At 36.1% G+C, this 15,303-nt stretch overlaps 1 protein-coding gene across 6 annotated transcripts in view; it reads right to left on the reverse strand.

Annotated features, from left to right (window-relative positions):
* The window catches only part of LOC143238923 (uncharacterized), a 91,820-nt gene continuing 76,517 nt past the window's right edge, over positions 1–15,303 (reverse strand). For 4 of the 6 annotated variants that reach the window (XM_076479570.1, XM_076479568.1, XM_076479567.1 and 1 more), the window contains 4 exons: positions 11,071–11,229; positions 7,152–8,448; positions 4,893–6,659; positions 1–3,576 (listed from right to left, as the gene is read on the reverse strand). In XM_076479570.1, the coding sequence (XP_076335685.1) occupies positions 3,554–3,576; positions 4,893–6,659; positions 7,152–8,448; positions 11,071–11,229 (3,246 nt within the window). In that variant the 3' untranslated portion in view covers positions 1–3,553. The remainder of the gene's footprint in view (positions 3,577–4,892; positions 6,660–7,151; positions 8,449–11,070; positions 11,230–15,303) is intronic. The other 2 variants (XR_013020840.1, XM_076479569.1) reach the window with 2 other exon arrangements.

The raw sequence follows: 15,303 nt of genomic DNA on the forward strand, positions 1-15,303 counted from the left end.
GGACGTACTCATGGAATTCTTTATTGCAACTCCTACACAATATACACAAAGAATGCTCCTCACTAGAGTGAATCAAAAAGTGACGTCACATACTTTTGAAACACAAAGTGTCTCTAGAGAAAAGTTTATTCAATTAATTTCATGTACTTAAACAAATATTCAAAAACAGAAATCACTGAGATCACAAGGTGATAATAACGCTACTGATATGTGACGGAAATTAATAACCAAATAATTAAATACCGTGTATCCCTTCTGTCCAGAAAGGCATCGAATGATGTGGTGAGTCACGGTCTGAGTTGATTACCTTAAACAAGAGATGTTTATTAGCTTATATAAAAAATGAAATACTTTACGGAGATTGAAGTTATATAAAAGAAATAAGAAAACATTCAGTACTTGAATTGTATCGCTGACACAGGCGACAGATTTGATTTGGTTACCATGTGTTTTTTTCTACAGATGAAGATTTGAATACATGCTTCCAATATTGAAAGGCACAGTTTTAGAATAGATATAAACATAACGAATGCTTTGTAACAAATATGCCCAGCACAACCACAGTTTATAAACTTTGACAAGTGATAATACAATTAACATATTTTTAAAAATGCATTTTATGGGAAGAGGTTTTATAAGACATGTCTTCATACTTTATATTGAAGGGCCTAATCTTTTATTATACATTGCAGAAAATGTATTGGACACTTCTTAGGCAAATGAATTACAGAGTTGAAAGAAAAAGTTAATATATACAATCCCATGTTGATCCGCTTTGGATTAAAAAAAAATTATTCTTTGCATCCTCAGATATTCTAATTATCATCAATAAAAACAGATAAAACAACAACATATTCTCAAACACCACACAAAACAAAATACAAACCCATTTCTTCTCGTGCACACGTAGTATACACAAGCTGAAAAAAATGAACGTGAACCCTAACTCGTTATTTCTTCAATACACAAATAAATTACACATAATCATATTTTCATCTCATAATATAACGAAAAACTGACTTAATTATACATTGAAGTTTATTACAAAGGTGAGGGAAAAAAACTGCAACCTTGGGCCGAGCCCTTCTCCCCTCACATGCACACACAGGGTTTCAACATAAATAACATACAAATCTTAATTTTGTATAAAAACCACCCATAACTTGCTGTTTAATGAGAAAAGGTAATAATAATAAAACTGTATGTTGTAACTATTTTAGTACCAAATATGGCAATTGAACACTGGGTATTCTTATTACTGCAACAATGAAAATGGCAGTGACAGGCCAAGCTAAAAAAAACCTTTATCACTAGCACACACACTCCTCCACTATATAAAAACATTGGCAGTGTTAAACTGATTTCGGCTAGAACAGGGCAGTACACGGATACTTTCTTTGCAAGAATAATAACTTTGTATGCTGTAATGTTTTGTCTTTCACTTTAGAACTGCTTGATTTGTCTTTGCACATCAGATTTTAAACCAACTTTTAGTGTATTTTTCTCCATTAGAAGATAAACATTTACAAGGTTATAGAACTAACACAAATAAATAAAACTTACCCAACCAGCTTCACATAATAACAGACACTGTTTTTAAAGATATTCATTTTTTAAATTGAAATCCATTTTAAAAGAGGGATATCTTACTACAGAGCAAGTACTGTTTTATCAATTCGTAACTGTTTTGAGGATTCGAAAACAGTTCCAATGTAAGTGAGACAAAACCAGATACATAAATAACTGGGCCTTTCTCAACAGTTGGTGTATCTCTTACTCTAATCTAATATTCTATACACAACACATACTTAATACAATTACATGTACACTATACTACTGTCTACTGGGATAATGACCAATTGTGGTTAAAACCTCTCCTGTTAATTCCCAGTAACTACACTCAATAACTTGTGCTAATAAAATTAAATTTGCTTTTCATACCCCCCCTTTTTTTTTTTTAAAGCAAAGCTTATCTTAATCAATTACCACATCAAACAAGCATGTTCCCAACTCAAACTGATACTCAGTTTTTGGTAATGACAATACTGAAAGCAAGCCTTGATCACATTATCATAGGTTAGTAGCTTTGATTTACTTCTGAATCATGCTAACACTTCCTGCACTTAATGCCCTCCATTTCACCAACACTACATTGTATGCATAAAATTATATCACAAATCACAAACATTATGAAAAAAAATTATTACAGAAAAAACATAGATATAGAGAAATAACAATGCTTCATTTTGAATGTAAATTTCTTAATTTTCTAACTAAAGCATACCTAAACACTTCCCTCTTCTACTACACTTCATATTAGAATCATGGGAACATATTGTCTCCCTCAAAATCTAGTATCAACAATATCATCACATTGTTAGTAAGTGAACTAGTTCATGTTACTAAAGTAAAAATGACTATAAAGTACAAATATTATAAATGTTCAAAAGTGAACAATTCATCCTCAAATTCAGAGGCATGTTCCACAATTCCAGGAGATTTTGCCACCATGAATTGTGGAATTGTTGCTACCACCACTGTATAATTTTCCTTTTTTTTTTTAAATCGTCTATAACGAAATTCACTACTACCTAACACACACGTCAACATTCCAGACATGTACTATTATAGTACGTAAAAAAATTTAGATTAAAAACAAAAGTATCAAAAAGAATGATGGTAAAAATTAAGTTTGTAGAAGCTAATAACTAGGTAGATTTATGGTGGTAACATAGCTATCTGTGGAGTTAGTTCTGACATCAGTGTGTTGTGATTAAATGATTTATACAACTGTGGGATGCCTCTCTAGGTGATACCTGAATGGAATGACTCAAGAAAGAGTTTAAATGGGTGGGACGGGTTATGAAAGTGTGAGCAGAGAAGAAAGTTTGAGTTTTCAAGGCTCATCATAAAAATGGGCTACAAAGTAGCATGTCTAAGATGAAAGGCAATGAATTATGGCCTGTTTGAAAAAATCTCACATTTCCAAGACTAGGGTACAAACTTGATGACAGTGAGTGAAATCTTTCTTTCCTACTCATAGAGAGATCAAAAAACTTAAAAACAATGTTACTTTATAATAAAACACTACTCATTTGTACATGTTATCTCAGAGAAAACCAACAAATAAAAAAAAATTGCAGATTAAGATAAAACTTGAATAGAGCACAAGTTTCTCTGCGGATCGAAACTACAGCTATAATTTACAAACCTTGCATTTTTTAAAATCAGTCAAATCCTTGGCTTGAGGTACTACTGACTTGTTGAAAGGAACACAACCAGCATCGTAACTGTAACTTTGCAGTGTGTGATTGAAAGAAAAAAACAAATAAAACTTCTCATAAATTTACTTCAGTTATTGTGCCATTTAAGGCCCTTTTTTTGAACTAAACAGGAATTACAAGAGTTATTATGTAACCGTGATGACAGTGGAGGTGAATAATCCATTCAGCAGTCAGCATAGCAGTTTGCACAATGGTCAAAAGTTGTATGAATTGGTTGAGGTAGCTACCTTCCCAGAATGAGCTGGTTGCTTTTCACTAGTACTGGATATTTACGATACCGTCTGGGTGAGGCCTAAAATGTTAAAAGACAATGAATTATAAGGATGGAAATGTATTAATTTAAAACATTTTTTTTTTACTAAGTTACAGGGAATTAGAAGAATTATTATTACTAGAAAAATAAATTTGTATTACATATTATTTGTTTGTTTGTTTTAAATTTTGTGCAAAGCTAATCAAGGGCTATCTGTGCTAGCTGTCCCTAATTTAGCTGTGTAAGACTAAAGAGAAGGCAGCCAGTCATCACCATCCACTGCAAACTCTTGGGATACTCTTTTACCAACGAATAGTGTGATTGACCGTCACTTTATTATGCCCACATGGCTAAAAGGGCAGGCATGTTTGGTGTGATGGGGATTCGAACCTGCGACCCTTAGATTACGATTCAAATACCTTAACTCACCTGGCCATGCCAGGCCATATTACACATTTGTATGCATTAGAGTAACATGAATACTAAGAAATTTCAAAAGTACAACATTAGCCATTGAAAATTTGATAACTTTGGGCTTGAATACACCTTAACTCGTGTGTTACTTGAATATACACATTGTCAAGAACTTTTTTTTATGATTAATAAAGATTAATCAATGAAGTAAGAATAACTGCCTACAAACAGGGTAACCAGATTTTCAAACCAAAAAATTCAGGACAAACCAGCCCTTGTCTGTAATTTCTAATTGGTTATTGTGATTTACTGTGTTTGATTTCTCACTGCTGAAAACACAACTTTACACACAGTCCACCCAACTGTTGTATCCAGCTCAATTGACTTTAAAAAAGAGAAGTCTGCTTTCAAATCTTCTAAACAAACAACACTTTCTTTAGAGTTCATGACATTTAACCATTCATGAAACATTCAAAAACTGCTATTAGTCTACTAATAGCTAAAAGAAACCTGCAAAGACCTGGGTTTCTCACAATATGCACATGGAACTTTCAAGATACTTTGGATGCAGAAGAGTAGATGTTAAAACAATGAGCAAGCCTATTACATTTCGTGTGACTGAGAGCTTAATGTTTTTATCAGAAAATGGATGTTTTGTGTATCCCAAGAACTTTTGTCAAGATACTGGAACAAACTACCAAAAAATGGGATATCTGGGACATTTAGAAAGAAATATCAGCTGGCAAAGGTCAAGTTTTACAATCTCATTCAGTCATAGCTTTTATGTAATTAAATATCTGACTTTAGGTTTCACCACAAAATTACTACAGATAGGCATTTCAATTGAAAAACTAAAGTAAAAATAATTATATCAAGTTCACACACAAAACAGTTACGAGGTAACAACTTAACTACACAAGAAGTTGTAAGTTGGTCAATACCTTGGTGTTGATGAATGCAATTAGAACCACTTCTTCGAACGATGGAGCGACGATCGAGCTTATGGCTGGACAGGGATCTGTAATCCTGTGCAGGGTTCACCACATCCATGTTAGCTGTAGGCACAGACCTTGTGTCCTTCTGAGGCTCGTTATTCATCAGTAGAGACAGGGCTGGGTGAGAAACTGTCGAGTACACATGTGTATGGGTGTAGCCACTGATGGGAAACAACATTTCTGTTAATGGAGTCTTCTTTCTTGATACTTGTTCTGTAAGTAGAAGTGAAGGTTGAGAACGAGCTAGTTGACTGTTCACTGGAAATATCTGAGAGGGTGGAATATTTGGCTGAAGTCCAAGGGGAACTTCATCACGAATGGCTGACCGAGTGAGACCATTAGGAATGGTACCATTCACTGAGGAGTTAAGCTGAAGATTACTAGCAGTAGTGCTCAATTCCCCATCAGGTAGGGGAATACTGAAATCTGGGAGTGTTTGTGATGGCAGTACATAGGCTGAAGAAGTGGGTGGAGGCATGTTGAAATTTGGTGGAGGGACAGAGAAGTCCACCATCATGGGAATTATTGGTTGAACACCTGTTGCCATTGGAATAGTTGCTAAGTTAACTTGAGGAACCACAGCAGATGACTGTGCAGAACCCACAGCAAAAGCAAAAGTTCCTGCAGGGATATCAGGAGAGGAAAGAGGTGGTGGAGGGGGCTGAGATGGTGGGCCAGGAGGATTGGTTGTTTCTCCAACACTGACTGCAGAAGAGTGATGAAACACAAGCTGACCAGTGTAATGAACATTCTGAGACTGAAAGTTCCCCATGGAAATGATGGGAAGTCCCCTCATGTAGGCAGGATGGGATATTGTTCCTGTAGAAGAGACTGGCTGAAACAAAGAATTCTCTATTCCAACATCTGCACCATTTGTTTTGTTATCTTTCCTTGATGAGACGGTTACAGTGTTTCCTCTCTGGCACCTCTCAGGTTTCTTGGTGTGTAATTTTTCGGAACTTCGGTAATGTTTATGATGCCTCTGAGACTTGGAGCATCCTCCACTACCAAAGCTAGTTGTTGAATCTATACTACTAGCAGAACCAGAACGTGATCGAGATCCAGAGTAAGCATGGGAATGACACTGAACCCCTGGTTCTTGGCCATAACAAGGTGGACTTACTGATCTGCTACGACTTCGTCTGCTACATGGGCTGTCAACGCTGCTGATTGGGCTATGGCAGTGGTATGGAGAAATAGGGGCACGAGCCATCACGAGATGTTCAGGAGATGCTGATGGTGAGCAAGGAGGTGTGTCTGGGGGAGTCCTTGGACCTTTTCTTGGCAGATGCGGTGAACTAGTCTTCCTGAGTCTCAATCTACTGGGTGAAGAACCTCTGTGGTGGTGGTGATCTCGGGTCCGGTGGCCCAAGCTTGTAATTCTGGTTGTAGGACTCACGGCTTTAAAGGTGATGGACACAGAGTTATCTTGAGAACTGGACTTGTGATCACCATGTTTAATGCTGTCTACCACCCACTTCTTAGGTTCTTGATGAGACATGGTCCCTTTACTAGCATTCTTTCGAGAACTGTGGTAGATGTTACCACGTTTTTCTGACTTCGATAACTCCTTTTGCTGACCATCATCAGGATTTGATGCCAGAGCCAGAAGTTTATCAAACCTACTGTTGATTTTGGCTTGCCAGTGTCTTCCTCGTGTCTGCTCTGTATGTTTATCACTTCCATCTCCTGTGACAAGCAGCTCCGATTTGGCTGTAATAACAGTGTATGCAGCTATAAAGCATGACCCATCTTACAGAAGACAAATTATTACCACAATATTACATCTAACAATAATGAAATACCTTGAAATGACTCATGAATCAAGGAGACAAGTTCAAAATTATAGTATGGTAAAGACAAAAAACTACAAATATCACCCAATGTAGAGTACATAATATTTAGCTACTTTCTGCATCAGACAAGTATAGACCTATATTAATCTGTTTGCAGAATGAAAAAGTAAAATACATGATTTCTAAGAATTCTTCATAAAAATGCAGTATACAAATGTAGTGTACAAAAATATGTTTATGTGATACAAGAATATGGCATGTTAAGTAACTGTGATACCTCTTTCACTGATCCAAAACAAAACAATGTGTAAAACTATACAATTTCCTCCAACATCATTAAAAAAGCTTACATTTATAAAAGTCAAACATACATCTTAAAACTTTCTGAACTCATGAAATTATAACCCACCTTCAAATCTTGTTAAATTTTCCAGATGTTCTACAACACTGGTTGGTGAGACTCCTCCCACTGTTGAACAGCTTCCATTTTCCCCAGAAGATGTATCTGCTGCTGACAGACTTCCAGCACTAGGAGGTCCACTACTCTGGGAAACTGATCCGAGACTCTCAAATCCAGAGTCAGGTGCACGACTGAGAGGTGAATAACTACGTTTTTTGGGGGAACTACTTTCATAGTTATAAAAGGAGGAATTTTGTTTCCTTTTTTGTCTTTTAAGTTTTATCTCCTCGTGCTTGGGACTTCCTTTAGGACTTTTGGAAGCCAGAAGACTTCCCAAATTGAGCACTAGACCATTCAAAACTTTTGAGCTTGGGGACTTCTCACCTGTCTCTTGCTGGAAAGACCTCTCAGCATCTGGACCATGTTTTTGGGGTTTAGAACCACAATTCTGATGATGGTTTTGTTTCCCAGGTTTAGATTCCTCTAGTTTTAAAGTGCAAGGCAATTGAGGTTGTCTACAAAGCAATGGGGGAGGTGTAATTTCCTCAGGAACCTTCTGGCTGTTTTGAGCTTCTGAAAGTCCAAGAGGTGACAAGGATGTTTGGGATATATTAAATATGGCAGTGTCTGTTCCTTCCTGTTCATCAAACTGAGACAAAGATGATGGTGAGGGTGATACTAGTTCATACTGACTGTCTAAAATGTTGCACTGGGGAACAGGGCTTCTGCTTGGGCTTATTGGTGAGTATGGCATAGTTGTTAAAGGATCATCTGCAAAAGCATTCTTGTTATTGGGATATGTACAAGTTGAAGATGAAAGTGCAGACTTTATTACACTTTGGCAGTTCAGAGATGAAATAGCAAAATTATGAGATAAATGGCAGTCAGAGTTGGACTGTGTCAATTTTTCATTAATTTCCTGTGCTTTGAAAGTTGGAAAAGAAACAGGGCCATCTTTTGCAATATCTCTTCCAGAAAACACAGAATCCCGAGAGATGATGACAGAAGGAGTTGAAAACTGAAAAGACACCAAATTTTCTGACTCCTTTTCCAGTCTTAGAAGAGGAAATTGTTCTTCCTTTCCCATAGCAGAATTAATGATGTTTCCTGGAATGCCATAGTTTGGAAATTGTTCATTTCCGTTATTGCAGCAATGAAGGTTCTGTTTTGTAACAGCTGCTTTTCCAAGTGAGTAAACCTCATCCTTCAACTCCTGTACCTTGCAGTGTAGAGCCTTGCGCTGAGTCAGAGTGGAGGATATCTCTTGCAGAATGTGGTCTTGCATCACTGGAGGATCTTCCACTTTCTGAAATACCATGTACGATATCCATGAAATATTGAAAACATTAGCTTCAAGCATACTAATAGTTAAACTGATACATTACATGGTGTGGAAACATGTTGTCCCCCCCCCCCATTAAACAAGATTAGATAATTATATTTAGATAATTCTAAAATAATAGAACCAATAAAAATAAAACGTTTGCTACAATGGTACACTTCCAACTACAGACTTTCACCTCATAACAGAATAAATGAAGTTCAGATTTACAGTCTTTATATAATGAAGGTTTGCTCTAGTGTATACAGCACTAACATCAAGCTTAATAACCATATACTCAAACAAAAAATAGAACAGTGAGAACCATCATTTGCATCAATATATATCATGATATCTGTTAGGAACCAACAAGTATGGTATACGGGTGGTTAGAAAAAATAAATCAAAAACTAACTGCCAAAGTAATTAAAAAGTTATTCAATTAGCTTTTGAGAAACTAATCTATGTGCTTACTTTTAAATTACTAAATGTTTGTAAAACCATTTTAGGTGCTACCTCAAGAATTATTACAAGTACTGTTAAACTGTTAAAGCCATACTATTAATGATGGCTTCATGAATTATGTAAATCTAAAGCCTATCCATATATTCCAGAAATGTACATATAATCTGCTTGTTTAAATGAAGTTGAAACACCAATTGTAATTTTAAAGAATTCACAGTAAATTATTTTGCATCTGAGGATGAGAGTAATGAGAAAAAATTAAAGCACATATAAACTTTTTTTTTCACCAGAGCTACCACAGCACTGGTCAAACTGACTGACGTTTAATCACGAATGGTTTATTAACATGTCAAACTGACTGATATAAAAATCAAGAACGATTTATTAGCATGTCAAACTGACTGAATTTTAATCAAGAACGATTTATTAGCATGTCAAAGTGACTGAATTTTAATCAAGAACGGTTTATTAGCATGTCAAAGTGACTGAATTTTAATCAAGAACGGTTTATTAGCATGTCAAAGTGACTGAATTTTAATCAAGAACGATTTATTAACAGCCTAAACAGACTGAGGTTTAATCAAGAACGATTTATTAACAGCCTAAACAGACTGAAGTAAAATCAAGAACGATTTATTAACAGCCTAAACAGACTGAAGTAAAATCAAGAACGATTTACTAACAGCCTAAACAGACTGAGGTTTAAATCAAGAACGATTTATTAACAGCCTAAACAAACTGAGGTTTAATCAAGAATGATTTATTAACAGCCTAAACAGACTGAGGTTTAATCAAGAACGATTTATTAACAGCCTAAACAGACTGAGGTTTAATCAAGAACGATTTATTAACAGCCTAAACAGACTGAGGTTTAATCAAGAACGATTTATTAACAGCCTAAACAGACTGAGGTTTAATCAAGAACGATTTATTAACAGCCTAAACAGACTGAGGTTTAATCAAGAACGATTTATTAACAGCCTAAACAGACTGAGGTTTAATCAAGAACGATTTATTAACAGCCTAAACAGACTGAAGTAAAATCAAGAACGATTTATTAACAGCCTAAACAGACTGAAGTAAAATCAAGAACGATTTATTAACAGCCTAAACAGACTGAAGTAAAATCAAGAACGATTTATTAACAGCCTAAACAGACTGAGGTTTAATCAAGAACGATTTATTAACAGACCAAACTGACTGAGGTTTAATCAAGAACGATTTATTAACAGACCAAAATGACTGAAGCAAAATCAAGAATAATGTATCAACAGACCAAACTGACTGAAGTAAAATCAAGAACGATTTATTAACAGCCTAAACAGACTGAGGTTTAATCAAGAACGATTTATTAACAGCCTAAACAGACTGAGGTTTAATCAAGAACGATTTATTAACAGCCTAAACAGACTGAGGTTTAATCAAGAACGATTTATTAACAGCCTAAACAGACTGAGGTTTAATCAAGAACGATTTATTAACAGCCTAAACAGACTGAAGTAAAATCAAGAACGATTTATTAACAGCCTAAACAGACTGAAGTAAAATCAAGAACGATTTATTAACAGCCTAAACAGACTGAAGTAAAATCAAGAACGATTTATTAACAGCCTAAACAGACTGAGGTTTAATCAAGAACGATTTATTAACAGACCAAACTGACTGAGGTTTAATCAAGAACGATATATCAACAGGCCAAACTGACTGAAGTAAAATCAAGAGTGATTTATCAACTGGCCAAACTGACTGAAGTAAAATCAAGAGTGATTTATCAACAGGCCAAACTGACTGAAGTAAAATCAAGAGTGATTTATCAACAGGCCAAACTGACTGAAGTAAAATCAAGAATGATTTATCAACAGGTTAAACTGACCGTGGTTTAACCAAGAATGATTTACTAACAGATTATACCGACTCAGGTTTCACAGTGTTACTACTACTTTATATTTGGTTTATGACAAGATGTTAAATCATGCTAAGGGATAGAAAAAGACCTTTTGTCCAAGAATACGAGCTATAATTTGTGTCGGAGGCAACTGCATCCATAGCATTGTTTTTGAAAATACTTGTGTATAATCAACCATTACAATCAGATATCTTACATACTAGCAGTCAAAATTTGAAGCAGATTTCTAAGCCTACCTTCACTATTCCACTGAGCTGTGTAGATGTGTACATCTTTTCACTAGCTTGTTTAGTGGTAAGTAGATTGTGATGGTCTGTCTCTAGAGAGGTAATTTGACACTGCAACGTTGAAGCTTTACATTGTAGTTCCTTGTGTTTCACAACGATCTCTTTAGTCTAGCATCAGTTAAAAATCAAAATTAGTTCCAGGTGTTACTGCAGTGATTTTATCAGCTTAAGTTACCCTTCATTAAACATTTCAAACAGGACCTGATTTAAGAAACTTTTATAAGAGATCACTAATTGGATCTGGTGTACAGGTATTTTATTAGGTCCCCACTGGTGTACAGGTGAGGTTTTGAAACTCAATTCGAGAAAATAATGTCTCGTCTATTTGTGTTAACTACTAAGTTCTACAATGGGTTATCTGTGCTGGTTATCAAAACCCAGAGTTTCACGTTGTAACTCTAAAACATATTGCTGAGCCAGTAAGGGGGCTAATTTATTAGAAGTAGCTTACTTTTCTATAAAGTCAGTGTTTTCAATTACTACATAAAAAAAATTATTCTCCTCAGAAAATCTTACAGAAATTAACACAAACTTAAACTGATTATGATTTCAATTAGTGAGAGGTCTTTAATGATAAACAGAGGAGAATCCAAATATCAGAACCAGTCTAATCTATAATATGTTGTTTTCCATCATTTCATTAAAATTTCAATTCTGGAATAGCGTATATGAAAGTAGGTATTGGTTGTTATTATCTGTCAACAGTTGCTTATAAGCTTAGAAATCATAAAGAAGAAATAAAAACTAATTGAAGTATCCTCATGTATGAGATTTATAATGAATCAAAATAAAAGTCTATAAAGTTATTTTAGCATCGTACTTGTTGCTTAAGTTCCAAAACAATTATTTGCCCTATATATCATATTAAGCAGCTCATATGAGTAGGGTTGGTTGGTTTGGTGTTTTATGGCACAAAGGAACTAGGCTATCTACACCAAACATCCAGTAAAAAAATTAAAATAAAATTAGTAAAATTCATAAAAAAAATAAGGTAAAACAAAACAAAGTTTAATTTTTGAATTAAAAACATAAATAGCATTAAAACCAATTTATACATCTAGTCTACAGTAGTAAGAGAGAAACTACAGCAATAAAAGTTGTAAAGGACTTTCTGTAGCATAATTGTAATTATTATAATTTGACAGCATGACTAACAGGTAAGTTCAAAAATCAGCGTTAGTCACTTGAAGTTGGCCTTTCCAGTCCTGGTTGAAGTATTTGACATTACATCCATTTTCTAATTTCAAATCGAACTAGACGTACCTTGATTCTTAAAGGGAAATCAAATTAAAAAAAGGTCTAATTAATAAATTAAAAAATTTAAATAGCATTAAAAAGATTAATGGCCTTCAAAAAACTAAAAATATTTCTAAGGTGGACAGTGTCACCATCGCCAATAACACTGTCTAATGTTACAGATAAACTTTGGGACAAAACATGTTTAAAATGGTGCTGTCGTTGAAAGTCGTAATGACGGCAAGAAAGTAAAATGTGGCTTATTACGACCTGAGTGTTACACAGACAACACATTGGTGCATCAGTCCCATATAAAAGAAAACGATGAGTTAAAAAACTGTGACCAATGCATGGTCTAGTTAGGACAACTTCCTCTTTCCAATCCTTACAGAAACAAGATGGCCAAAGTCCAGTATATGGTTTTATTTGGAAAAGCTTGTTTTAATGTTGCTAAATCCAAGTCGACTGCCAATTTGCATGGAGCTGAGCCTATAATAGAAGGACCATAACCGATGTATGGAACAGGCACAGCAATAATAATGCCAGAGAAGACACATTTAGCTGCAGTGTTGTCAAGCCCATTCCTGCAAATACCAACATGGCCTGATATACAGAAAAACTGGATAGAAGTAGATGTTAAAGAGGAATGGGCCAGGTGGTTTTGAATATTGGTGAGAACAGGGTGTGAACTAAACGTGAAGTGATTCCAGGCCCAGTAGAGAACTAAGCGAGTCAGTATAGACTGTGCAATTTGGGTGCGATTTCAGCAGTGAACACAGAAGCTGTAGAGGGGATTCTGCATGCAACCACTGAACCACAACAAACTATGGCAGAGCCCACAGAGTCACCTGATTTCGAACCATCAGTATAAAATGGAATGGAAGAATGTTATTTGCTGAACATCTTTAAAACCAGATAGCATTTTTAATTGGGAGTATCTGCTTTTCTCAGATGATTTAATGAAAGGTTACATTCAGGGACTGTAATAAGCCATGGTGGGATGGGCTGATTAGTGGATATAGCAATGTTATCCAAGGACAGACCCAATTCATTTAACTGCGCCTGGATTTGAATGCCAAAAGGAGCAATGGCAGACCATTTGGTCTGAAAAAGCATGGCCCATCGAGGAAGGACAACACAACCCCAGGTGGGATGCTTTGAAGAGGAACAAAGTTTGAAGCATATAGTAAAGACATTTGCAAATGGCAGAGGTGCAAAGAAGGTTCTTGACACTATGTATAAGCTCTGATCTGGGGAAGTGCAGAAAGCCCCAGTGCAGAGCTGAGGTCCTCGATGATGAATGGGATCCAGCCTCTTTAGGTCAAGATCCTGGCAGAGCCATAGACCAGTGATCCATACTCGAGTTTCGATCGAATAAGACCATGATATATCCTTAGTGTAGAACACTGACTTGCTCCCCAAGTGGTGGCAGAGAAGGCATGGAGGATGTGCTCTTGTACATTTGATCCGTGGCTGCTTGATGTGTGGTATAACTACACTATCTTTCCGCCAAAGATAATCCCCAAGAACTTTGTCTCAGGAACCACAGGTAGCACAATTTCACCAATAGAGTTCAGAAGCAGGTTGAACACTCCATTGGCAGCAATGCATGCAAACAGTTTGAGACAGAGAGAAGTTAAAACTGTTTGCTGTGGTCCACTTCAGTAAACGACTGAGGGCAGTCTGTAGCTGTTGCTCAATATACTTTATGTTTGACAGCTGACACGAAATGTGAAAGTTATCAACATAGAATTCATCTGCAACAGTAAGAGGGAGTTGTTCAGTGATGACATTAATCTTTATACTGAAAAGTGTGACACTGAAAACACAGCCCTGAGAATCTCCAAGTTCGTGTAGAAAAGAACGGGAAAGTATCGAACCAACACAAACTTAGAGTCACCTGTCCATTAAAAACATTTTTAATAAAAATGGGCAAATGATCACATAACCATTATAAATGGACATCTCGCAAAATGCCATACTTCCATGTAGGATCATAAGCATTCTCAACATCAAAGAATATTGATATAATATGTTATTTGAGAAATGTTTCTCTGATTGACATTTCAAGTTGAATCAGGTGGTCCATGGTGGAGTGCTGTCGTCTGAACCCACACTGGGTGGACAACAGGAGGTTGTTTGATTTAAGGAGCCAAACAAGATGAGCATTAACCATCCTCTCTAAGGTCTTACAGAGACAGCTCATCATCCAGGTTAGAACATTAATCTTGACAGTTCCATTGTATCAAGGTGGCCATTTTTATTTATGTGCAGGCAAATTGGATGGAGAGCCCTTATGTTTATGACCACGTCTTTTCTTTGTTTTTATTCAAAGGAGGTCTGTCAACCTTCATGGATCCTTCCTTGGGTTGATTGGGCAGGTCTTTGTTGTTGGAAGAGGATTCCAGTGATTGAGGACATGAAGAAATGATTGTTTTGCATCTTGGGGCAGGAGAAGATGTATCCAAGAAAATGCCCGTACCCCAGAACCAAAGGAAGCGGAGCTTGGAGTTTGCTGGAGTGAGTGTTATAGACAGAGATGGGTGTTAACATTGATTCAACTTTTTTAACCATGGAAGTCAAAAGACTTTTCATATGGTTTGAAAACGATTCTTTTGGAGGCACAGAGAGATTTATCTGCACTCCCACTGTAGTAGTGGAATGAAGTGCAGCAGCATACATCCAAGATGAAGTGATGGACAGCAACTTTCAAGCCTCAGGATAAGTAATCTTATGAATCATTTTCAAATGCTGCACCTCTTTTTTCTTCCAACCATTTAGGACAAGAACAAAAGTAGGATGGGTGAGAGCCATTGCAACTGATGCAATGAGGGTCTGTTTCACACTTATAGGCATCATGGTCCTTGCCACTGCAACGAGCACATGTCAAGGAACCACAATATACTGTATTCAAGTGACCAAACTGCTGACACTGGAAACATCTGA

Source organism: Tachypleus tridentatus, chromosome 13 (genome assembly GCF_004210375.1).
Source record: "Tachypleus tridentatus isolate NWPU-2018 chromosome 13, ASM421037v1, whole genome shotgun sequence".
Lineage (NCBI taxonomy): Eukaryota > Metazoa > Arthropoda > Merostomata > Xiphosura > Limulidae > Tachypleus > Tachypleus tridentatus.